This window comes from Macaca thibetana, chromosome 14 (assembly GCF_024542745.1).
Source record: "Macaca thibetana thibetana isolate TM-01 chromosome 14, ASM2454274v1, whole genome shotgun sequence".
In the NCBI taxonomy this organism is placed as follows: Eukaryota; Metazoa; Chordata; class Mammalia; order Primates; family Cercopithecidae; genus Macaca; species Macaca thibetana.
Window position 1 is genome coordinate 117723796 of NC_065591.1, and position 19564 is coordinate 117743359.

The window sequence follows — 19564 nt, forward strand, 5'->3', positions numbered from 1 at the left end:
TCCAGTCTCACGTTTACCTTGTCATCAATGGTATCAAATTTGGTAAGAACAATGCCATCAATGAGCCGAGGTGTCTGAGCCATAGAATGGTCAGCCAAGGCTCTATTGAACTTGACCTGGAAAGAAAAAAGGTGACAGAAGTGTAAGAACCATCTACATTGACTAAAGCTTAAGTTGTAAAGGGAACTGGGCCCACACTCTCACCAGCTGGTCCACGGCTTCATTGCCTACTAAGGCTTCTCCTACAAACAGCACCAAGTCGGGTGTATTGACAGTAATGAGTTTGGCCAGGGCAGTCATCAGAGGGGCATTGTCTTGCATGCGGCCCGCCGTGTCCACCAGCACCACGTCAAAGCCTTGGTTACGTGCTAAAGAAAGAAAGTGGTCAACTCTGAAAACCTGGACTACAACTAATCTCATTCCCAGCTTCCTTTCAGATAATCCTAGTTTGGCTACCTGTTCACTGTCTTGGGCCCTGGATTTGGTTCCAAGGTAACGTGAGACAAACTTGATTGTATGCTTGGCCATCACCAAACATGTTCAGGAAAAGGAGGATAACAGGATAAAGGTGACCAAATTCAGGCTTCTTTGGTTAGGGTGTATTAACTTTGTCTGCAACTATATCTATTACCCAAAAGCAGAGCATGGCAAGTAACTGATCTGACTTTTTACTGTAATTAACGAGTCTGTAGTAGCACAAGCCTGATCTGCAAATTCCAAGAGAACCAAAGGAGGAAAAGGGACCCCAAATAAGCCCCCCGACTTCCCGTGCACTGTACCAAAAGCAATGGCTTCCATAGCAATGCCAGCAGCATCCTTGCCATAGCCCTTTTCAAACAACTGCACCATGGTGCGGCCACCATGCTTCTCTGGAGGGTGTAGGGCACTCAAACGCCGGGTGTGTGTACGCAGCTGCTCCACAGCTCCGGCACGAAATGTATCACAGGCAGCAATGAGGACACTGAAGCCATTCTCTAACAACCAGAAGGAAATCTGTGAAAAAGAAGTGAGAAAAGTCACCTAAAGCCAGGATTTTGAGACACGAGAAGTACACAAATATCAGCGACAGGCTGGGGAACTGCACTGACCTTGGCAAGATTAGTAGATTTCCCCACTCCATTAACACCACAGAAGGTGACGACATAAGGGCGCTGGCGACGCTGGGCGTCCATGATGTCCCGGAGCATGTCTACACGACGCTGTGGCTGCAGAATCTGCACCAGGGACTCCTGTAGGGCTTGCTTTACTGTGGAAGTCACCGCTGAAAGAGGAGGTGGAGGACGTTTGCAGCTGTGTAAAGAATGCTCTCAAAAATGCCTAACACCTTTCTGAGCTAAGGGGACTAAGACAGTTAACTAGACTCTTTTCCCAGAAATCCAGAACAGACGCACATTACAAGGACTAACTCATTTAATCCTCTCAATAACCCTTAAAATCTAGGTTACAGAGGTTTAGAGGTTAAGGATTTTGCCAAAAGTCACATACCTCGTAAGAACAGAGGTCTGTGCACTTAACCTCTTGGTACACATAAGCACTTTCTCACTTAGGGCAGTACTTACTGCTGAATGTCCCCATCACCTTCCCTTCCAGCTTGTTGGCAACGGATTCACAGAGCTGGACGGCAATGTCTGCAGCCACGTTCTTAGCTGAGGAGGGGGACAGGTAGGTCAGTTCCATGTCAGCAACAACCAGTCTTTATCGTGCAGGTGAGAAACGCTAGTGAGTCTGCGCTCAATTACCTGTATCCCGTGAACATGAGTCAGCCCGGTCCTCAGAGCTTACCAATTAGATGATCACGCATCTTGTCCAGCACAGATTCCATGTCTTCACGACTCAAGCTCTTTGAACCCACAAGGCCCTTCAGCATACCAAACATGCCACCCAGTGTGCCCTTGGTCGCACTGCAGGGACAGGAGATGACAAATATACATAGAGCGAGTAGGTGGGAGTTGTATCTTACCAGTTTTGCAGATGCATATGCCACCCCCCCACTTGAAATCTCCCTACCTAGGCTTGGTGGAGTTTTGAGCAGCCCCTTCGTCGTCGGAGCTGCTGCAGTCCAGATCCTGAAGCTGCCCCCCAGGCCCAGTCCCTCGAATCTGGAAGATACAGGGAAAGGAGATGGGGCCAGAAACACTAAGGTCTCTGAGGAAGAAGTCCACATTGCTCTATCTCTTTCATTTGGGGAAGCTCCAAGTATAACTTACCCCTCATTCATATCCAAGTATCATGTTCCCACACTCTACTTCCTCCCAATTTGTTATTAAAGATAACCTTCACTTTGACCCCTGTTGCCTCTTACCAAGTTGATGTCCTCAGACAAGGCAGCCTCAGGGCTTCCATTGGTGGTGGGAGTACTGTAATCCAACACTTCTTTGTTAGCACAGCCACCCAGTTCCCACACCCGGGGCGCTTTTTTGCCCTTCTCCTTTGGAGCATCTGACTTCGTGGACTTGCTGCAACAGGTTATGGTGGAGAAGCAGGAAAGGAAACATGAGCCGGAGACCAGAACTCCCTTGCACCCATCATGTCTAGATAACAGTATTTTGAGAGTACTGAAGAAAGAGTGCTCACTTGGACTTCTCCATACCCCTCCCATGCTTCTGAATGAACTCCTCTCGCTTCCTGCGGATCAGCTCCTCTTTGGAAAGTTCTACTCCGTTCTCAGGACCCACTGGAAGACCTGACTTTTCTGCAGGGACGGCTTTGCTGGTAGCCAAAGGACCATCAGAACCTGTTGGGAAAAAACTCACTGAAGGAAGAAAAAAAAGACAATCTCAACCACTAGACAATGGCTAAAAGTCTTCCAAATTGTTCAAAGGAAATTTGGACCAAACATCTTGGAGTTCACAAGGCCTGGGGATTATAGGATGGTGAGCATTTGAGTGAGGAGGAGGCAAGCAATGACAGAAAGAAGGAACACCTCAGTCCTTAGCACCGTCTTAACACCTTTCACATCCCAGTGTATCCAAAGAACTCAAACTCGCCTTCCTTCTTGGCCCCCTTTTTTTTGCTATTCTTTGCTTTTTCCTTGGGCTTTTCCCCGCGTGTCTCAATCATGGACCTCACAGGTTTCTTGGCCTTTTCAGAATCTTCAAATTTCTTCATGGTAGTGGGAGCTCGGATCTTACTGCTCTCCTCTGCTTCACTAAACAAAAAAGAGAATGGTTTATCTTCCTACCCCGTGCAGGAGGAAAAATAACAGTCCAGAGAAAGGACTCTCACACCTAAGAGGACAATGAGAACTGGGGAGCAAATTAGGAATGTCTTTGAACACACCAATTTACCACCCTTGAACCACCTTCAGAGAGATCATCAAATCAGGGAAATAAATTGATTTTAGAGAAGGCAGGCCTCTCACCGAAGGAGCCGCAGGAAGTCATTTTGGAAATCAAAAGTGCCATTTAATAAACTCAAAGCACTTTGCTGTTGGATCTCCGTGCGGTACTTGTCCCGAAACAGCCGGTGCACGTCATCTATCAATTTGTCTACATACGTCAGTGTCAGGATCTTCTGAAAACCAACCTGTTTAGGGGAAGAAACAGAGCCAACAGATCTGCTTACATGCCAGCCTAGAATGGAGGGACGCCAACTCAACCCTGGCTTTCAGAGATAGTTCAGCTACCTGGCCGGTTTCCCTGTCCTGACAGGCAGCCAAGCTCCCTGCCTGGGCCCAGTAGCTGCTGTTTTCCCCCATCTACCTTTCTAGTTTTTTCAGTTACGTCATCATATACACTGGCTGCAATTAATCAGAGTTCTCTTAATAATCAGGACTATGTTAACAATGTAATCGTCCCTCTACAACATCCCACTTACCACAAACACCAGCTCAAACTGGTTGTCCAATTTATACTTGAGTGTGAGTGCCTCATGGGTGAAGGAGTTGTTACCTCCCCGTTCCTGGAGAAAGAGTATGTCTCAGTGTTCAGACCATCCCCAGAAAACCCAGGTTTGGGCCCTGGGTTTGGATTACCTTTGGGAAAAAGCCAGACATTTCCCTCAAACTCAAATCTGTCCCCAGGACAAGAGGATGCTGGGGCACTTCTCTCTGGCATTCTACCAGAAATGAAAGAAGATAACCAAGTTGGGGGAAGGAGGTGAGAGGCAGCAAGGCACATAGGAGCCAAAACGAAAGTAGTCATATAAACAATCAGATTATTAGCAGTTATACAGCATTCAGTTTTGTAAAGGTGTTTTCCCATCTGTTATTTCACCTAGCCTCGAAACAACAAAACCAAGCTGCTGGGGATAAATAGAGGGAGCGGAGGGGAATACCAAAGGCGCCGGAATTCGGCTAGAGTCCAGACGCCGGAGTGGGGGTCGTCACTAAGTTGTGGGTACTCTGAAGGGGACGAGAAAACGAAGCGGAGCCCGGGTTACGCGTGAGTGGCCAGTTTGAGGTGGGCGGGGAGGGTGGGAGGAGGCGCGGACTAGAATCGAAGGGACCATGGATCGGGTCAGGAAAGAAGAGCCTGGAGTTCTGATCCCACGGGGGCGGTACCTGCAGCAGCACGGAACGAATCAACGCGTTAACAGGCCCGGTGCATGAGTCGCTAACGCCCTGGAAGCACCAGAGCACAAGCCCACCCTTGGAGAAAATGGTGAAGAAGTCGAGCATGGCGGCAGCGGCAGAGGAGCTGGGGCCGGCGCCGGGAATTCAGGCCGCGATAGCCGCCGCTTCCTGCTGCGCCAAGCGCGGGACACGTCACACCAGCGGCCCCGGAAACCGGCTCAACGCACTTCCGCTCGGAAAGCTGGGTGCCCTCCCCATCTCCGCCCGAGGGCGCGCAGGCCTGACGTATCTCAAGGCCAGCCAATGGCGGGTGGGAGCGGGCCTGGGCGGGGCTCCCGGAGAGGTCACGGGGAGACAGCCACCTATAGCGTGGGGGGGCGGAGCCCTGAGGGCCACTGGCCAATTGGCGCGCTCGTCTGAATGGCGTTTGGTGCGGAGCAGTGACCGCTGGGATAATAGCGAGGCAGCTGTGCGGCTCTCAGAGGGTGCCGGTCTCAGAGGGGCCATGATTCGAAGGGTTCTGCCGCACGGCTTGGGCCGGGGCCTCTTGACCCCCCGGAGGCCAGGCACTCGCAGAGGAGGCTTTTCTCTGGGTAAAGTTAAGGACGACAGAGGGTATTGTGGTTCTGGGGTATCCCCAACCTCCGACTGTGTGTCCTTCAGGACCCGAAACCGTGGCCCACACTGGCAGGACAGTGGGTCGGCTTGGGGAAGGGGGTAAGCTTGCCTACCAGAGCTTGTACGGGCGGTGCAGGTGTATGGCTCCCAAGGCAGCCCTTCTCAGGTGGCAGATCTCACATCATTCTACGTTTCCGGTTACAGTCAGACTGACTGATAGGTGGTACAGATGTGCATTAAGTCCTGCCCGCGTTCAGGATGCTGTACTTAGTGCTGTTGCGGTGAAGGAGTGAAGAGAAGACGGGATTCAGTGAATGTCCTGGAAGATGGCTAGAGTGTACCTAGAGAGGGAAAATTTCAATAGACAGTAGGCCAGTTCAAGACTGGATAGAGGCCGGGCGCGGTGACTCACGCCTGTAATCCTAGCACTTTGGGAGGTCGAGGCGGGTGGATTACCCGAGCTCAAGAGTTCGAGAGCAGCCTGACCAACATGGTGAAACCCCGTCTCTACTAAAAATACAAAAATTAGCTAGATGTGGTAGTGGGCTCCTGTAATCCCAGCTATTCGGGAGGCTGAGGCGGGAGAATCGCTTGAACCCGGAAGGCGAAGGTTGCAGTGAGCCGAGATCACGCCATTGCACTCCAGCCTGGGCGACAGAGCGAAACTCCATCTCAAAAAAAAAAGATTGGATAGAACTCAACTTAAAGAATGCTTTGCACTGCTAGCTAGTATAATGGTGGAAGTACATGGAGCAGGTGGGAACTGAGATCAGCCTTGAAGGATGTTTACTGGCTTAAGAAAGGTGTGTGTTCCTGTCTCTGAATAATTGAGTGCAGATTAGGAGAAAAATATTGTTCTTGTGCAAGGAACTAGCAAAAGCCATCTAGATAGACAGTGTGAGTAGTAGCATGAAATGTAGTGTGGACAGGTGAGCTAAGGCCAGACCAAAGAAAGATTGCGGTGCTGCTGAGAAGAGTTTGAGTGAGGTATGAAATGGCAAAATGATTAATTTATTTAAGGTACTTACTGAGCACTTAAAATATGCCGGGTGTTACCATAGGCTGGAGATTCAGTGGTGAAGGTGAACACAGCCTACCCCTCATGGATTTTAGAGTATGTAACAATACAAACTCAAAGCTGCAATTGTGTCCAAAAGACCATGTAGAGTTTGAGCTGGTCTGGGGGTCAGGAAAGGCTTTCCGAGCAAGGAATTAACTAGGCAAGGAAGTGGACACAGTTTCAAAGCAGAGAGCACGTGTAGGTTCCCCGTGGTGGGAGGAAATAAGGTGCCATCAAGGAACTAAAGGGCCTGGAGTGTAGGGGAGGATAAGATGAACAGGAGCGAGATTGTGCAGTACCTTACAGGCTCTGTTTACGACTTTGGACTTTGGTTCTTAGAGTAATGGAAACTCACTGAAGGGTTTTAATCAAGAGCGTTTTTTATTAAATTTGTGTTTTGAAAAGATATTTCTAGGCCGCGCGCGGTGGCTCAAGCCTGTAATCCCAGCACTTTGGGAGGCCGAGGCGGGTGGATCACGAGGTCAGGAGATCGAGACCATCCTGGCTAACATGGTGAAACCCCGTCTCTACTAAAAATACAAAAATTGGCTGGGCGTCGTGGCACACACCTGTAATCCCAGCTACTCGGGAGGCTGAGGCAGGAGACTCACTTGAACCCGGGAGGCGGAGCTTGCAGTGAGCCGAGATGGCGCCACTGCACTCCAGCCGGGGCGACACAGTGAGACTCCGTCTCAAAAAAAAAAAAAAAAAAAAAAAGAAAAGAAAAGATATTTCTAGCTATGTTATAAAAATGTTCGCAGCAGGGGGTGGGGTGGAAGTGGGGAATCAGTGGGAACAGTTAGGATGCTTTTGCATTTGTCCAGTTGAGAGATGATAGTGGCTTGGCCTAGGATGATGGTGGCAGAGGAAGAAAGGGGACAGATTGAGGAGTTACTTGGAAACTAGAGCCCTCAGGACTTGATTATAGATAGGATATAAATGTAGGTTTCGTTGTGGCGATGGATATCCAGGATAAGGTGCTGCTTAGAGGTGCCATGCTTCAGAGGGTGCCGTGACTTGGGGTGTGCCGGAGCCTCTTGGTCCAGAGGCCTGGAAGACCCAAGTGGGGATGACGGTGCAGTTGAACATGTGAGTTGGGATCAGGAGAGGTGTATGCAGGAGGTAATGTAGAAAATTAATTTTAGGAAATTGAATCTTGCAGTGCTCGGCACAATGCATGAAAAGGGAGACTGATGGCATGTGGACTATTCAGAAAACTGTGGCAACACTGTTGGGTGCAAGGTGACCTTATGAGACGGACTGACAGTGGGGACTGCCAATTCATGTGTCTGTTTAGCTCACCTTTTCCTGTGTCCATTCTCCAACCCCCCAACCATGTGGGAAGGAAATGTGTGGCCCTCTGACCCTAACTACATCCCACAGACTGGGATGGAAAAGTGTCCGAGATTAAGAAGAAGATCAAGTCGATCCTGCCTGGAACGCCCTGTGATGTACTGCCAGACACCAGCCACCTGCCCCCCGAGCACTCGGATGTGGTGATCGTGGGAGGTGGGGTGCTTGGCTTGTCTGTGGCCTATTGGCTGAAGCAGCTGGAGAACCGACGAGGTGGTATGCAGGTGCTAGTGGTGGAACGGGACCACACGGTGAGGCCTGGGGTAGGACAGAGTCATGAGTGGGGCAAGAAAGATGACTCACATTTTATTAAGCACCCTAGGGACAAGGGAAGGAGAGGAGGGGAAGACCTCAATCTCAGGAGATCCAATGGGCAGAGATTGTGCTTTGGACCTTGTTGAGAAATTGTCCTAGGATCTTCCTCGGTCAAACCAGGAAGGTTGGCAATAAGGTTTATTCTTTTGAAAGCAGATTTCATAATATTGGATTTTTCGAGATCTCACAGCTCTGCACTCAAGCTATAATTAAGTGTCTCAACTTTCTTTTTTTTTTTTTTTTGAGACAGAGTCTTGCTCTGTTGCCCAGGCTGGAGTGCAGTGGCACGATCTCAGCTCACTGCAACCTCTATCTCCCAGGTTCAAGTGATTCTCCTACCTCAGTGCCCTGAGTAGCTGAGATTACAGGGACACACCATGAAGCCCAGCTATTTTTTGTATTTTTAGTAGAGATGAGGTTTCACCATGTTGCCTAGGCTGGTCTCGAACTCCTGACCTCAAGTGATCCTTCTGCTTTGGCTTCTCAAAGTGCTGGCATTACAGGCATGAGCCACCATTTCCCGCCCTCAACTTGCTTCTTTCAGGTCCCATTACTTGTGAGGTTTTTGCATTTTATTGTATTTATTTATTTCGAGACAGGGTCTGGCTCTGTTGCCCAGGCTGGAGTGCAGTGCAGCCTCCACCTCCCAGGCTCAAGAGGTCCTCCCACCTTAGCCTCCCGAGTAGCTGGGACCACAGGCATGCACCACCACACCTGGCTAATTTCTGTATTTTTTGTAGAGATGGGGTTTCACCATGTTGCTCAGGCTGATCTCGGATTCCTGAGCTCAAGCAATCTGCCCGCCTCGGCCTCCCCAAGTGCTGGGATCACAGGCATGAGTCACCACCCAGCTGGTTTTTGCACTTTAGATGTTCCCATTTGCATTGCCGCTAGCCACGAATCTTGCTACTTTACTTCATTCATAACCTTTCATTTTCCAAATGGTAGATGAAATGTTAATCGTCTGCCCTTGGACTTCCAACCATTTTGTACCACTGTGTCAGCTCTTTCCAGATGACTGACCCTCTCTGCACATCCGCTACTAATGATTTTAAACACTGTTGCCTTCAAGTTGACATATGCATGGGTCTTAGATTATAGACTTGCAAATAGGACTCCCCTTCAACTTTAGGTGTATAGCTCAAAGCTTTCATTGCAGTACTCTAGTCACGTGTGATAGGTTACCTCAACTTTTCTTGTCTTTCCACAGTATTCACAGGCCTCCACTGGGCTCTCAGTGGGTGGGATTTGTCAGCAGTTCTCATTGCCTGAAAACATCCAGCTCTCCCTCTTTTCAGCCAGCTTTCTACGGAACATCAATGTAGGTGCAATGATATTTGGGATGTTGGGGTGGTAACCCCTCCTTTAGCCCAGAGTGGGGAGGAGCCCAGCTAGCAAGGTAGCCAGACAGCAAGAATGGGTCAGTCAACAAGAAGTGGGGGGCCCTGGCCTTTCTTCCTAGTGGTGGGTGCCTCAAGGTCTAGGGCACTGAGCCTGGGGAGCTGTGGGGGAAGAAGGCGGAAAACTCTTCCTTGCATCCTTAAGTCAGTCTCTTTCAGGAGCTTCTCTCTGCACACAGGAGTACCTGGCCGTAACCAATGCCCCTCCGCTGGACCTCCAGTTCAACCCCTCGGGCTACCTCTTGCTGGCTTCAGAAAAGGATGCTGCAGCCATGGAGAGCAACGTGAAAGTGCAGAAGTGGGTGCCTGGCACGGCCTCTCAGTTGCTTTGCAGCCAAAGGTGTTGGGTGGCTCCTGCACCAGATTAGGAAGTGAGAAAGCGGAGTTGATAAGACAGATCCCTGCGGTCTAGGACCTCAATGTGTCAGGAAGGAAATACACAGACCTGCAGTGCCCCGTGGGAGTGCTGTACCATGGATATGGACAAAACACTGCCAGGTGCTTCCTAATTTGTCAGAGCATGAAAACCACCTGGAACACATCCCAGACCTAATAAACTAGAATCTCGAGGGAAGGAGCCCACAAATCTGGGTTTTAACAAGAACCTGAAGTCAGGAGTTAGCAAACTTTTTCTGTAAAGGGCCAGATAGTATGTATTTTAGGTTTTGCTGGCCGTACAGTCTGTTCTAACCACTCTGTTATCACAGTATGAAAGCAGCCATAGACAGAAGCGCAAATGAAGGAGTGTGGCTCATTTACGAAAACAGGCAGCAGGTCAGATTTGGCAACCCCTGCTCTAAATGATTCTCGTGGTCAGGTGAGGGTGGGCATCTTTGTGATGCAATATGGCCGGAGGCTTTATTTTTATGTTTATTTAACAAACACCCAAGTCTCACAGTGACATAAATATCCTAAATGCGTACAGATATTAACTCATTTAATCATCAGAACATCCCCATTTTACATATGAGGAAACTGAGACATAAGGCACTAGTAAGTGGTGGCAGTGGGATTTTATTTGAAGCCAGCAGTCTGGCTTGGGAGTGTTCTGTTGGTGCCTCTGCTATGAGGCGGCTCTGGGGGACAGTGTCCCAGAGGAGATACCTGTACTCAGGAACAGGATTGTAAAAGGAGTGGAGAGGAGGTGGATCCAGGCAGGAGTGGAGGGAACAAGGTTACCACCTTGTTGTGAAAGTTAATGGAATAGGCTGGGTGCAGTGGCTCATGCCTGTAATCCCAGCATTTTGGGAGGCTGAGGCAGATGGAACACGTGAGGTCAGGAGTTCGAGATCCGCCTGGCCAATGTGGTGAAACCTCATCTCTACTAAAAATACAAAAATTAGCTAGGTGTGGTGGTGTGTGCCTGTAATCCCAGCTACTCAGGAGAATCACTTGAACCCAGGAGGAGGAGGTTGCAGGGAGCCGGAGATCGCGCCATTGCACTCCATCTTGGGCGACAGAGCCAGACTCATTTCAAAAAAAAAAAAAAAAGTCATGGAATAGACGGGGATAGAGGGAGCTCTGTGTGCTGAAAGGAGACAAGGGAGTAGGGAAGGAAAGGCAGTCAAGGCTGAAGAGCCTGACTAGGAGGCTTGGTCTTCAGCCACTCAACAGTGAGGAAAAATAGGGGCATTTGGGGCAGAGAAGTGACATGACTGAGCTGGACTCCCCACTTGTGAGGTTGGGGTCCATACTTCACCCCTCTGCACACTCTCCTCTCTGACACACATACGCCGACCCACACGTTTATCTCAGACAGGAGGGAGCCAAAGTTTGTCTGATGTCTCCTGATCAGCTTCGGAACAAGTTTCCCTGGATAAACACAGAGGGAGTGGCTCTGGCGTCTTATGGTGAGGCTTGCTTGCAGAGGGGACAGCTTTTTTCCTGAAGGTAGAGTCTAAGGGGTGCCACGGGTTGGGAGTCTCGGGTACCCCACAGCCAAGCTGAAGGAGGAACGCTTTCCTCCCGTGTCATGGGGACTGCCCTGGGCCATGCTAGTTCTCTAGCCTTCAGCAGGCTTTGTCTCTGTGGTTCAGTTGGTCAGGATGACCTTTCCTGGCTTACAAGCCCTCAAGAGGGGTTGGGGACACAGGAAATACAATCCGAGAGCAGAAGTCCTCATCTGTCTTTGTGACAGTTCTCTTTTTCTTATCACAGGGATGGAGAATGAAGGTTGGTTTGACCCCTGGTGTCTGCTCCACGGGCTTCGGCAAAAGCTCATGTCCATGGGAGTCTTTTTCTGCCAGGGAGAGGTGACACGTGAGTCTGAGCTTGTTTCCTCTAGCAACTGGGGCATAGGCCTAGACTAGGTCTTACCTTCTCAGTCACAAGCTAAGAAAGGGCTGCGGGGGAAAGGGGTCTACCCTGAGAGCAGGTCCTAGGCATCCTGACCCGGGTTCCTCACTGAGCTGCGCTGTGACTTGTGATCTGCTTGATGATTGCACCTCAGCACTGTCCTGTCAGAGTGTGGCTGAGCTCATGCCAGCTCCCTCATCTGTTTGCTTCAGTGTCTGTAGGAAAGCTCCCATCCTTCCAGCTTTCTTTCCTTAAGAAACAAGTGAAATCCCCATTTCCTTCCTTTTCAGGGCCTCCAAGGCCTATTTTTCATTTTCCTCTCTGCAGGTTTTGTCACTTCATCTCAACGCATGATGACCACAGATGACGAAATGGTGACCTTGAAAAGCATCCATGAAGTCCATGTAAGTTTCTAGTCTGGTGATGTCCTTTACCAAAATGGAGGGACAGGAAAGGTAGTGACTCTCCTGGTTTTGGTCTTCTTTGACCCACTTTCCAGTATGGGTAAAACTAAGGCCCAGGAAGGAGGGCACCTCTCAGGGTGCCTGGTATGTGGTCCGGGTCTTCCCACCCCTCACTCTCTGGTGCCTGCAGGTGAAGATGGATCACAGCCTGGAGTACCAGCCTGTGGAATGCGCCATTGTGATCAACGCAGCCGGAGCCTGGTCTGCACAAATCGCAGCGCTGGCTGGTATTGGAAAGGGGCCGCCTGGCACCCTGCAGGGCACCAAGCTACCTGTGGAGCCGAGGAAAAGGTAACTGTCCTCTGGGCAGCTGAGGAGGTTGGTGAGAGAAAGAAAGAAATGACATCAAAGTTGGATAGCATGTGTGTGTGTGTATGTGTGTGTGTGGGGTTGGGGAGGGGGTGTGTGGGGGTGTGGGGTTAGGGAGAGTGTGTATGTGTATGGGGTTGGGGAGGGGGTGTGGGTGTGTGTATGGGGTTAGGTCTCGAGAGGGGTGTGTGTGGGGGGTTAGGGAGGGTGTGTGTGTGTGTGTGGACGAGGTTGGGGAGGGTGTATGTGTGTGTGTATGGGGTTGGGGAGAGTGTGTGTGTGCATGTGTATGGGGTTGGGGAGGATGTCTGTGGGGGGGGTTGGGGAGAGTGTGTGTGTGTATGGGGTTGGCGAGGGTGTGTGTGTACGAGGTTGGGGAGGGTGTGTGTGTGCCTGTGGGGCTGGGGAGAGTGTGTATGTGTGTGGTGGGGGTTGGGGAGGGTGTTTGTGTGTGGGGGGGTTGGGGAAGGTGTTTGGGGGGTTGGGGAGGGTGTTTGTATGGGGGGGTTTGGGGAGGGTGTTTGTGTGTGGGGGGTTGGGGAAGGTGTTTGGGGGGTTGGGGAAGGTGTTTGTGTAGGGGGGTTGGGAAGGGTGTTTGTTGGGGGATTGGGGAGGGTATGGGGGGGGTGGGGATGGTGTTTGTGTGGAAGGGTGGAGAGGGTGTTTGTGTATGTGTGTGTGGGGTTGGGGAGGGTGTATGTGTGTGTGGGGTTGGGGAGGGTGTGTGTGTATGGGGTTGGGGAGAGTGTGTGTATGTGTGGACGGGGTTGGGGAGGGGATGTGTGTATGTGTGTGGGGGGGTTGGGGAGGGTGTTTGTGTGTGGGGTTGGGGAGGGTGTGTGGGGGGTGGGGATGGTGTTTGTGTCGGGGGTTGGGGAGGGTGTTTGTGTATGTGTGTGTGGGGTTGGGGAGGGTGTGTGTGTGTATGGGGTTGGGGAGAGGGTGTGTATGTGTGGACAGGGTTGGGGAGGGTTTGTGTGTGTGTGGACAGGGTTGGGGGGCGTTGCCAGCCATCCTGTTTCTGTAATTGGTAACCGCACTAGGTGTGTGTGTGGTTGGGGAGCGTGTGTGTGTGCGTGCGTGTGTTGGGTTGGGGAAGGGGTGTGTGTGTGTGTGTGTATGGGGTTGGGGAGGGTGTGTATGTGTGTGTGCTGGGTTGGGGAGGGTGTATGTGTGGGAGTTGCGGAGGAGGGTGTGTGTGCATGTGTTGGGTTGGGGAGGGGGGGTGTGTGTGTGGGAACAGGGTTGGGAGGGTGTGTGTGGGTAGGGGGTGGACGGGGTTGGGGAGGGTTGCTGGCCATGCTGTTTCTACAGTTCATAACCTCGCTGGCTGTGGCAGGTATGTGTATGTATGGCACTGCCCCCAGGGACCAGGCCTAGAGACTCCGCTTGTTGCAGACACCAGTGGAGCCTATTTCCGCCGGGAAGGATTAGGTAGCAACTACCTAGGTGGTCGTAGCCCCGCTGAGGTAAGCCGAGTGGGGTGGGACATGCTGGCAAGGAGACATAGAATAATTGTCATGAAAGAATCAGGCTTTTGGCCAGGCTCGGTGGCTTATGCCTGTAATCTCAGCATTTTGGGAGGCCAAGGCAGGTGGATCTCCTGAGGTCAGGAGTTCGAGACCAGCCTGGCCAACATGGCGAAACCCCATCTCTACTAAAAATACAAAAATTAGCTGGGCGTGGTGCTGGGTGTGTGTAATCCCAGCTACTTGGGGGGCTGAGGCAGGAGAATCGCTTGAACCCAGGAGGCAGAGGTTGCAATGAGCCGAGATCACGCCATTGCACTCCAGCCTGGGCAGCAAGAGCAAAACTCCGTCCCAAAAAAAAAGAAAAAGAATCAGGCTTTTCTGGGGGGCTGCGTGCTGTGTTAATTGATATTAGAGCCCCCTCCAGATTTGAACTGGGACCATTTCTCCCCATCCCCTATCTGCACAGGGATTGTTGAACAAGTCTGGGTCTGCCCTTGTGTCCCAGGCTATGTAAGCCTTGTCCCCGCCTCTCACTCCAGGAGGAAGAACCAGACCCAGCGAACCTGGAAGTGGACCATGATTTCTTCCAGGAGAAGGTGTGGCCCCATTTGGCCCTGAGGGTCCCAGCTTTTGAGACTCTGAAGGTAACTGGCAAGGGCAGGTTTTCCTTTTTATTTTTGGACATTAGATGGGACAGATGACGTTGGTCCCCTGGCAACTGTGCACTGCCGTAGTCCCTCCATGTCACAACTGCTAAGGAATTTGTTGGACACATGGCATTCCATAGACCCCTCAGCAGTGGGTAGAGGGTACTTTGTGCTGACCCCTGACGAGGAGTGAGGATGGAGTGTGGCTGCAGCCTTCCTGAGAACCCCAGTGTTTTGTGCACCCGCAGGTTCAGACAGCCTGGGCCGGCTATTACGACTACAACACTTTTGACCAGAATGGTGTGGTGGGCCCCCACCCACTAGTTGTCAACATGTACTTTGCTACTGGCTTCAGTGGTCACGGGCTCCAGCAGGCCCCTGGCGTTGGGCGAGCTGTGGCAGAGATGATACTGGAGGGCAGCTTCCAGACCATCGACCTGAGCCCCTTCCTCTTCAACCGCTTTTACTTGGGAGAGAAGACCCAGGAGAACAACATCATGTGAGCATGTGTGCTCTGCACTGGCTCCACTGGCTTGCATCCTGGCTGTGTTCACAGCCTTCTCTGCTGCTCCAGTCTTCCCCAGCACTGTGCTGGGCCTTCTCCCCCTCCCCAGTGTCCTCTCCTCTCAGGCGGGCCATTGCATCCACATGGCTGGGCAGGCACAGGCACTGAGGCCCAGGCCAACAGCAAGCGATGAGCAGAATCCTAGGACTGATCTGTAGCCCATGCTGGTGTCCCCCACCAGGGCAATCCAGCTGGAGGCCTGAGCACCCTGGCCCAGGACTGGCTCCATCCTGGCACTGACCAGGAAAGACTGCCTCTGACCCTCTTAGCAGACAGCCCAGGCATGGGAGCATTCTGGGGCAGCCTGGCTCAGGTTTCTTGATTGTCTGTTCACCCTATCCATCAATCAATACATGTGATTAACTCCTTCCCTCCGGTCTTCTGTCTCTTCTTTTCATTGTACAGCAGGAGCTTTTGAAGCACCCCATTAGCCTTGTATCAGGACAGGGAGCTCTTTTACAACAAAACAAAACAAAAAATGAGCACAAACCCACCTTTTATTAGTTAAATCCTTGAGCGGTACAGTATCACACAGATTATGTGTCTGTAGTCTTAGCAGGAAGATTGGGAATTTGGCATAAACCATGCCACTGTTTCCATGAACTCAGGTTACTTTTTACCAGATTACTCTGGTTTTGTGTGGTGTGCCACCAGGAGTCGCTGTGTGGTTCTTTGCTTTGTATACATGAGCACATCTCTTTCCCAAATAGAATTCGGTTTCATCCCAGGCATAAATGCTCAATTTTAAGAAGAGCTGTGTGCCTACTTTGGTTCTGGAAACCCCACTTATAGCCCCAGCAAAAATGGCCTTGGATCACAGCCTTCCTGTTCCCAGCAAGCCTCCACAAGCTCCAAGATGGCGGACAGAGTCCTTCTTAGATCCTAGGTGGTAGGTGTCTTGCTTGTAAGCAAGTACCTCCCATTCCTGAGTTCCTGCAGGGAGTTGGTTATAAAGAAGAGGGATGGGTTTGCCATGTATTCTACCAACATTTATTCAATCCAACTGTTGGCCAGGCTCAGGGTCACACATTGAGATACACCAGCAAGCAAAACATAGTCCTGTCTTTGCTGGAACTTTCATAGCCCTGCCCCTCCTAGCCCCTCATCCCTAGATCAGATACAGTGTGACCCCCACAGTGCTGGCATAAGCACACAACACAGACACCTCACCCAGGGTGGGAGTAGGAGGGTGGCAAAGGGGTTTCTCCATGAAGCTCCTCCAGGGAAGTTGACCTCTGAGCTGAACCTAAAGGATGGGCATTTAGTGAAGTGAATGCGAGGTGGCCAAGGAAGGATCCAGGCTGAGGGCAAACCATATGAAAAGGCCCAGAGGCAAGAACTAATAAGATTCAGGGATTTGTCCTAGTCCACTTGGGCAGCTATCACAACATATCCTAGAATGGGTAATTTATAAATAATAGAAATGTATTGCTCACAGTTCTAGAGGCTGGGAACTCCAAGATCAAGGCACCAGCAGATTGAACGTCTAGTAAAGGCCTGCTCTCTGCTTCAAAGATGGTACTTTCTCACTGCACTCTCACGTGGCAGAAGGTGTCAGGCAACCTCTTTCAACCTCTTCCAAGAACACTCATCCCTTTTATGAGGGTAGAGTCCACATGATTTAATCACTTTTCCAAAAGCCCCACCTCTTAACACTATCACATTGGGTATTAGGTTCCAACCAATGACTTTAGGGAGGACACCAACATTCAGACCATAGCAGGATTCAGTATGACTTTTTCCGCCTGGATCGTGGAGCGCAAGAAGAGGAACCAGAGCCACTGAGGGGTTTTAAACGGGAGCAACACGATCAGATTTTCCTTTTAGAAGAATCACCTGGGCGACCTTGTGGAAAGCAGATGAGGATGTCAAGGCAGTAAGGAGGCCAGATGGAGGCTGTGGTTGCAGTCTGTGTGGCAGAGACAGGGAGTGCCTGAACCATCATGGTTCCCAGGGTGACGCCAGCAAGAAGAAGTGGGTTAAGTCGCACGGCCAGGTTTTTGGATGGAAGTACTGCCCCTCCCAGAGATGAGGAGCACCACGGAGGAGTGGAGTGAGGGACAGAGTGAGTGGTGCAGTCTGGGATGTGAATGAGGGGTACCGGTAGGGCATCCCTCAAATAAGGGGTTGGGCTGATTGGCATGGTCCTTGGGGGACAATCTGGGCTACAGATAGAGATGTGGACATCATGGAGCAGGATGGCATCACCCCAGAGGGTAGAGTAGTGGACCAAGGAGGGAAGCTGGAGGGACCCCACCAACATTTAAGGGACAAACCAAAGAAGGGGACACTGAAGAGGTACCTACAGAGACAGGAGAAAAGCCAGGAGAGTGTGGTGTCGTGGAAGCTAAGGAGGAAGTGATCACAGTACCTGCTGGATTCAGTCCCAAGTAGTTCAGTGTTGGCCTCATTCTCGAAGAGCAGTTTCAGTGGAATTTGAGGTCTGGACATTTGCAGAGAAGGAGAAGTGAATGGGAATAGAAACAGCTGGTAAACTGCCCACTCTGCCTCGAAAGCGGCCTTTGGGGTTGGGCGCAGTGGCTCACAGCTATAATCCCACCACCTTGGGAAGCTGAGGTGGGAAGATCACTTGAGCCTACGAGTTCGAGACCAGCCTGGGCAACATGGCAAAATCCTGTCTCTACAAAAAATACAAAAATTAGCCAAGCATGGTGGCATGCACATGTAGTCCCAGCTATTAATACTTGGGAGGCTGAGGCAGGAGGATCACTTGAGCCTTGGAGGTTGAGGCTGCAGTGAGCTGTGAGACACCACTGCACTCCAGCCTGGGTAACAGAGTAAGACCCTGTCTCAAAAACAAAAACAAAAACAAAACAACAACAAAAATAGTGGCCTTTGTGGAGAAGGATGAAAGGGAGGGAAGAAATGATGGAGGTGGGCCTTACTAATGGCAGGGGAGGAGATGTGCTACCAGAGAGGTAACAGCAGAAGCCCCTGGGGTTAGGGTGGGGGGGCCAGGCCTCAGGCAGAAGGCAGAAGAGGAAGAAGGCGGTGCTGAAAGACAGGAAGGAACTTGCCAGGGATATGGAGGAGGGACAAGTCAACATCCGGTTGACCCTGTGAGATTCTCCTAGGTGCCAGGCAGTTGCTCCCCCTCCCTTCAGCACGGACATTCCAATCTCAGGGTGAAAGGGAAAAGGCCTTCAAGTGTTTCTCACCCAGAAGCTGCTCCCTTCCACACAGTGAGTACTATGTTTATTAAGAAGCACTGAGACCTGTAATCCCAGCACTTTGGGAGGTGGAGGTGGGCAGATCACCTGAGGTCGGGAGTTTGAGACCAGCCTGACCAAATGGAGAAACCCCGTCTCTAGTAAAACAAAATTAGCTGGGCATGGTGGCGCATGCCTGTAATCCCAGCTACTCAGGAGGCAGAGGCAGGAGAATTGCTTGAACCCTGGAGGCGGAGGTTGCAGTGAGCCGAGATTGCACCATTGCACTCCAGCCTGGCCAACAAGAACAAAACTCCGTTTCAAAAAAAAAAAAAAAACAAAAGGCACTGAGCAACTCCCCTGTCCTCCCACAGGGCTCTACTTCCCCACTGAGCTGTGCAGAGCTCGGACCAAGCCTTCTTCATCCTTGCCCAACACTCAGCTGTCCCAACGCTTGGCCCATACTTGGCGCAGTCAAGTCCTGTTTATCTGAGTGTTCCTCCAGTGTCCCTCTGCTCTGGCTGGAGCCTGAAGAACCAACCCTGGCCTCGGGGAATTTTTACTTTAAAATGGGACCTAAGCAGCCAGAGCACGGTCTCTTTACAATGAAAAGCACTACTGCCTTTGAGGGATGGAGGTGGGAAGGGCTGGGTTAAGCAAAGCTTTCCTGAATAAGCTGCAAAAATGGGCCTTGATCCCTTTGTAGTTCATAAGCATGATATTTGGGTGTTCACGCACATGTGTGAGATGTGCCTCCCTTAAACCTTGTTAAGGGTTGTTACCCATGTGATGTGAAAAAAAAAGAAAAAGGAAACAAACAAACAAAATAAACAAACAAACAAAAAAAAATAGGCCTTGCTAGAAGAAGGGCGTTTTGCAGAGCAGAGTTGGGCAAAAGGAGGGCCCTGGGTGGAGGTATACTTGGTAGAGTCAAAGCAAACTGGGCATTTGGGTGCAGGGCCAGGTGCCTGATCTGCTTTATGTAGACTCATTTAATCCTTGCAAGAACACCAGCGTTCCATCTCTCCAAGCTTCATGTCTCCGTAATTTGATGAGGGAAGCAAGCCTAGAAAAGTCGCGTGACTTCACCAAGGCCACACAACTAGTAAGTGATGAGCGCTGGTTGTGAACCCAGGCAGTTGACTCCAGAGCCCGCCCAGGATGGGCAGCTCATCCGCTTTGGTGGTCTGGTGAGAAAAGGAGGAAATCAGACTGGAGGGGGAGATCATGAATCTTACGTGGCCTAATTAAACTACCTCCACACTCCAGCATTTCGTGCACAGAGTTTGAGGATAGTGTTTTCCAAACTGGCATGCCCTGTAGCAAGACGCTCAGGAAGACATTCACATTTCTTGTAGAGTGAAACAAGTGTGGGGAATGCTC

General features: G+C 50.9%; 2 protein-coding genes and 1 pseudogene across 3 annotated transcripts in view; 2 read left to right on the top strand and 1 right to left on the bottom strand.

The window, feature by feature from the left end:
- The window catches only part of SRPRA (SRP receptor subunit alpha), a 53848-nt gene that overhangs the window by 1229 nt on the left and 33055 nt on the right, over positions 1 to 19564 (bottom strand). The window contains exons 2-14 of one of the 2 annotated variants that reach the window (XM_050755691.1): positions 4502 to 4691; positions 3817 to 3900; positions 3362 to 3525; positions 2988 to 3148; positions 2575 to 2734; positions 2303 to 2456; positions 2008 to 2099; positions 1783 to 1901; positions 1560 to 1646; positions 1089 to 1261; positions 780 to 993; positions 205 to 368; positions 18 to 116 (exon numbers count right to left, since the gene is read on the bottom strand). In XM_050755691.1, the coding sequence (XP_050611648.1) occupies positions 18 to 116; positions 205 to 368; positions 780 to 993; positions 1089 to 1261; positions 1560 to 1646; positions 1783 to 1901; positions 2008 to 2099; positions 2303 to 2456; positions 2575 to 2734; positions 2988 to 3148; positions 3362 to 3525; positions 3817 to 3900; positions 4502 to 4618 (1788 nt within the window). In that variant the 5' untranslated portion in view covers positions 4619 to 4691. Of the gene's footprint in view, positions 1 to 17; positions 117 to 204; positions 369 to 779; positions 994 to 1088; positions 1262 to 1559; positions 1647 to 1782; positions 1902 to 2007; positions 2100 to 2302; positions 2457 to 2574; positions 2735 to 2987; positions 3149 to 3361; positions 3526 to 3816; positions 3901 to 4501; positions 4768 to 19564 lie in introns of those variants that run through there. The other variant, XM_050755690.1, reaches the window with a different exon arrangement.
- Positions 4806 to 15386, top strand: FOXRED1 (FAD dependent oxidoreductase domain containing 1). The gene is made up of 11 exons (XM_050755692.1): positions 4806 to 5106; positions 7575 to 7795; positions 9070 to 9180; positions 9439 to 9557; positions 11015 to 11109; positions 11417 to 11518; positions 11882 to 11958; positions 12149 to 12309; positions 13667 to 13796; positions 14339 to 14443; positions 14695 to 15386. Exons 1-11 carry the CDS (start codon positions 5019 to 5021, stop codon positions 14947 to 14949), a joined length of 1464 nt encoding a protein of 487 aa, XP_050611649.1. The 5' UTR covers positions 4806 to 5018; the 3' UTR covers positions 14950 to 15386.
- On the top strand, positions 18876 to 18973 carry LOC126936742 (uncharacterized; annotated as a pseudogene).

Bases quoted from the DNA above. Each gene is read 5' to 3' on its own strand.
- FOXRED1 (XM_050755692.1), top strand. From the start codon at position 5,019: ATGATTCGAAGGGTTCTGCCGCACGGCTTGGGCCGGGGCCTCTTGACC. The intron at 7,796-9,069 runs GTGAGGCCTGGG...GTCTTTCCACAG, and splicing joins TGGTGGAACGGGACCACACG to TATTCACAGGCCTCCACTGG. The intron at 13,797-14,338 runs GTAAGCCGAGTG...CTCTCACTCCAG, and splicing joins GTGGTCGTAGCCCCGCTGAG to GAGGAAGAACCAGACCCAGC.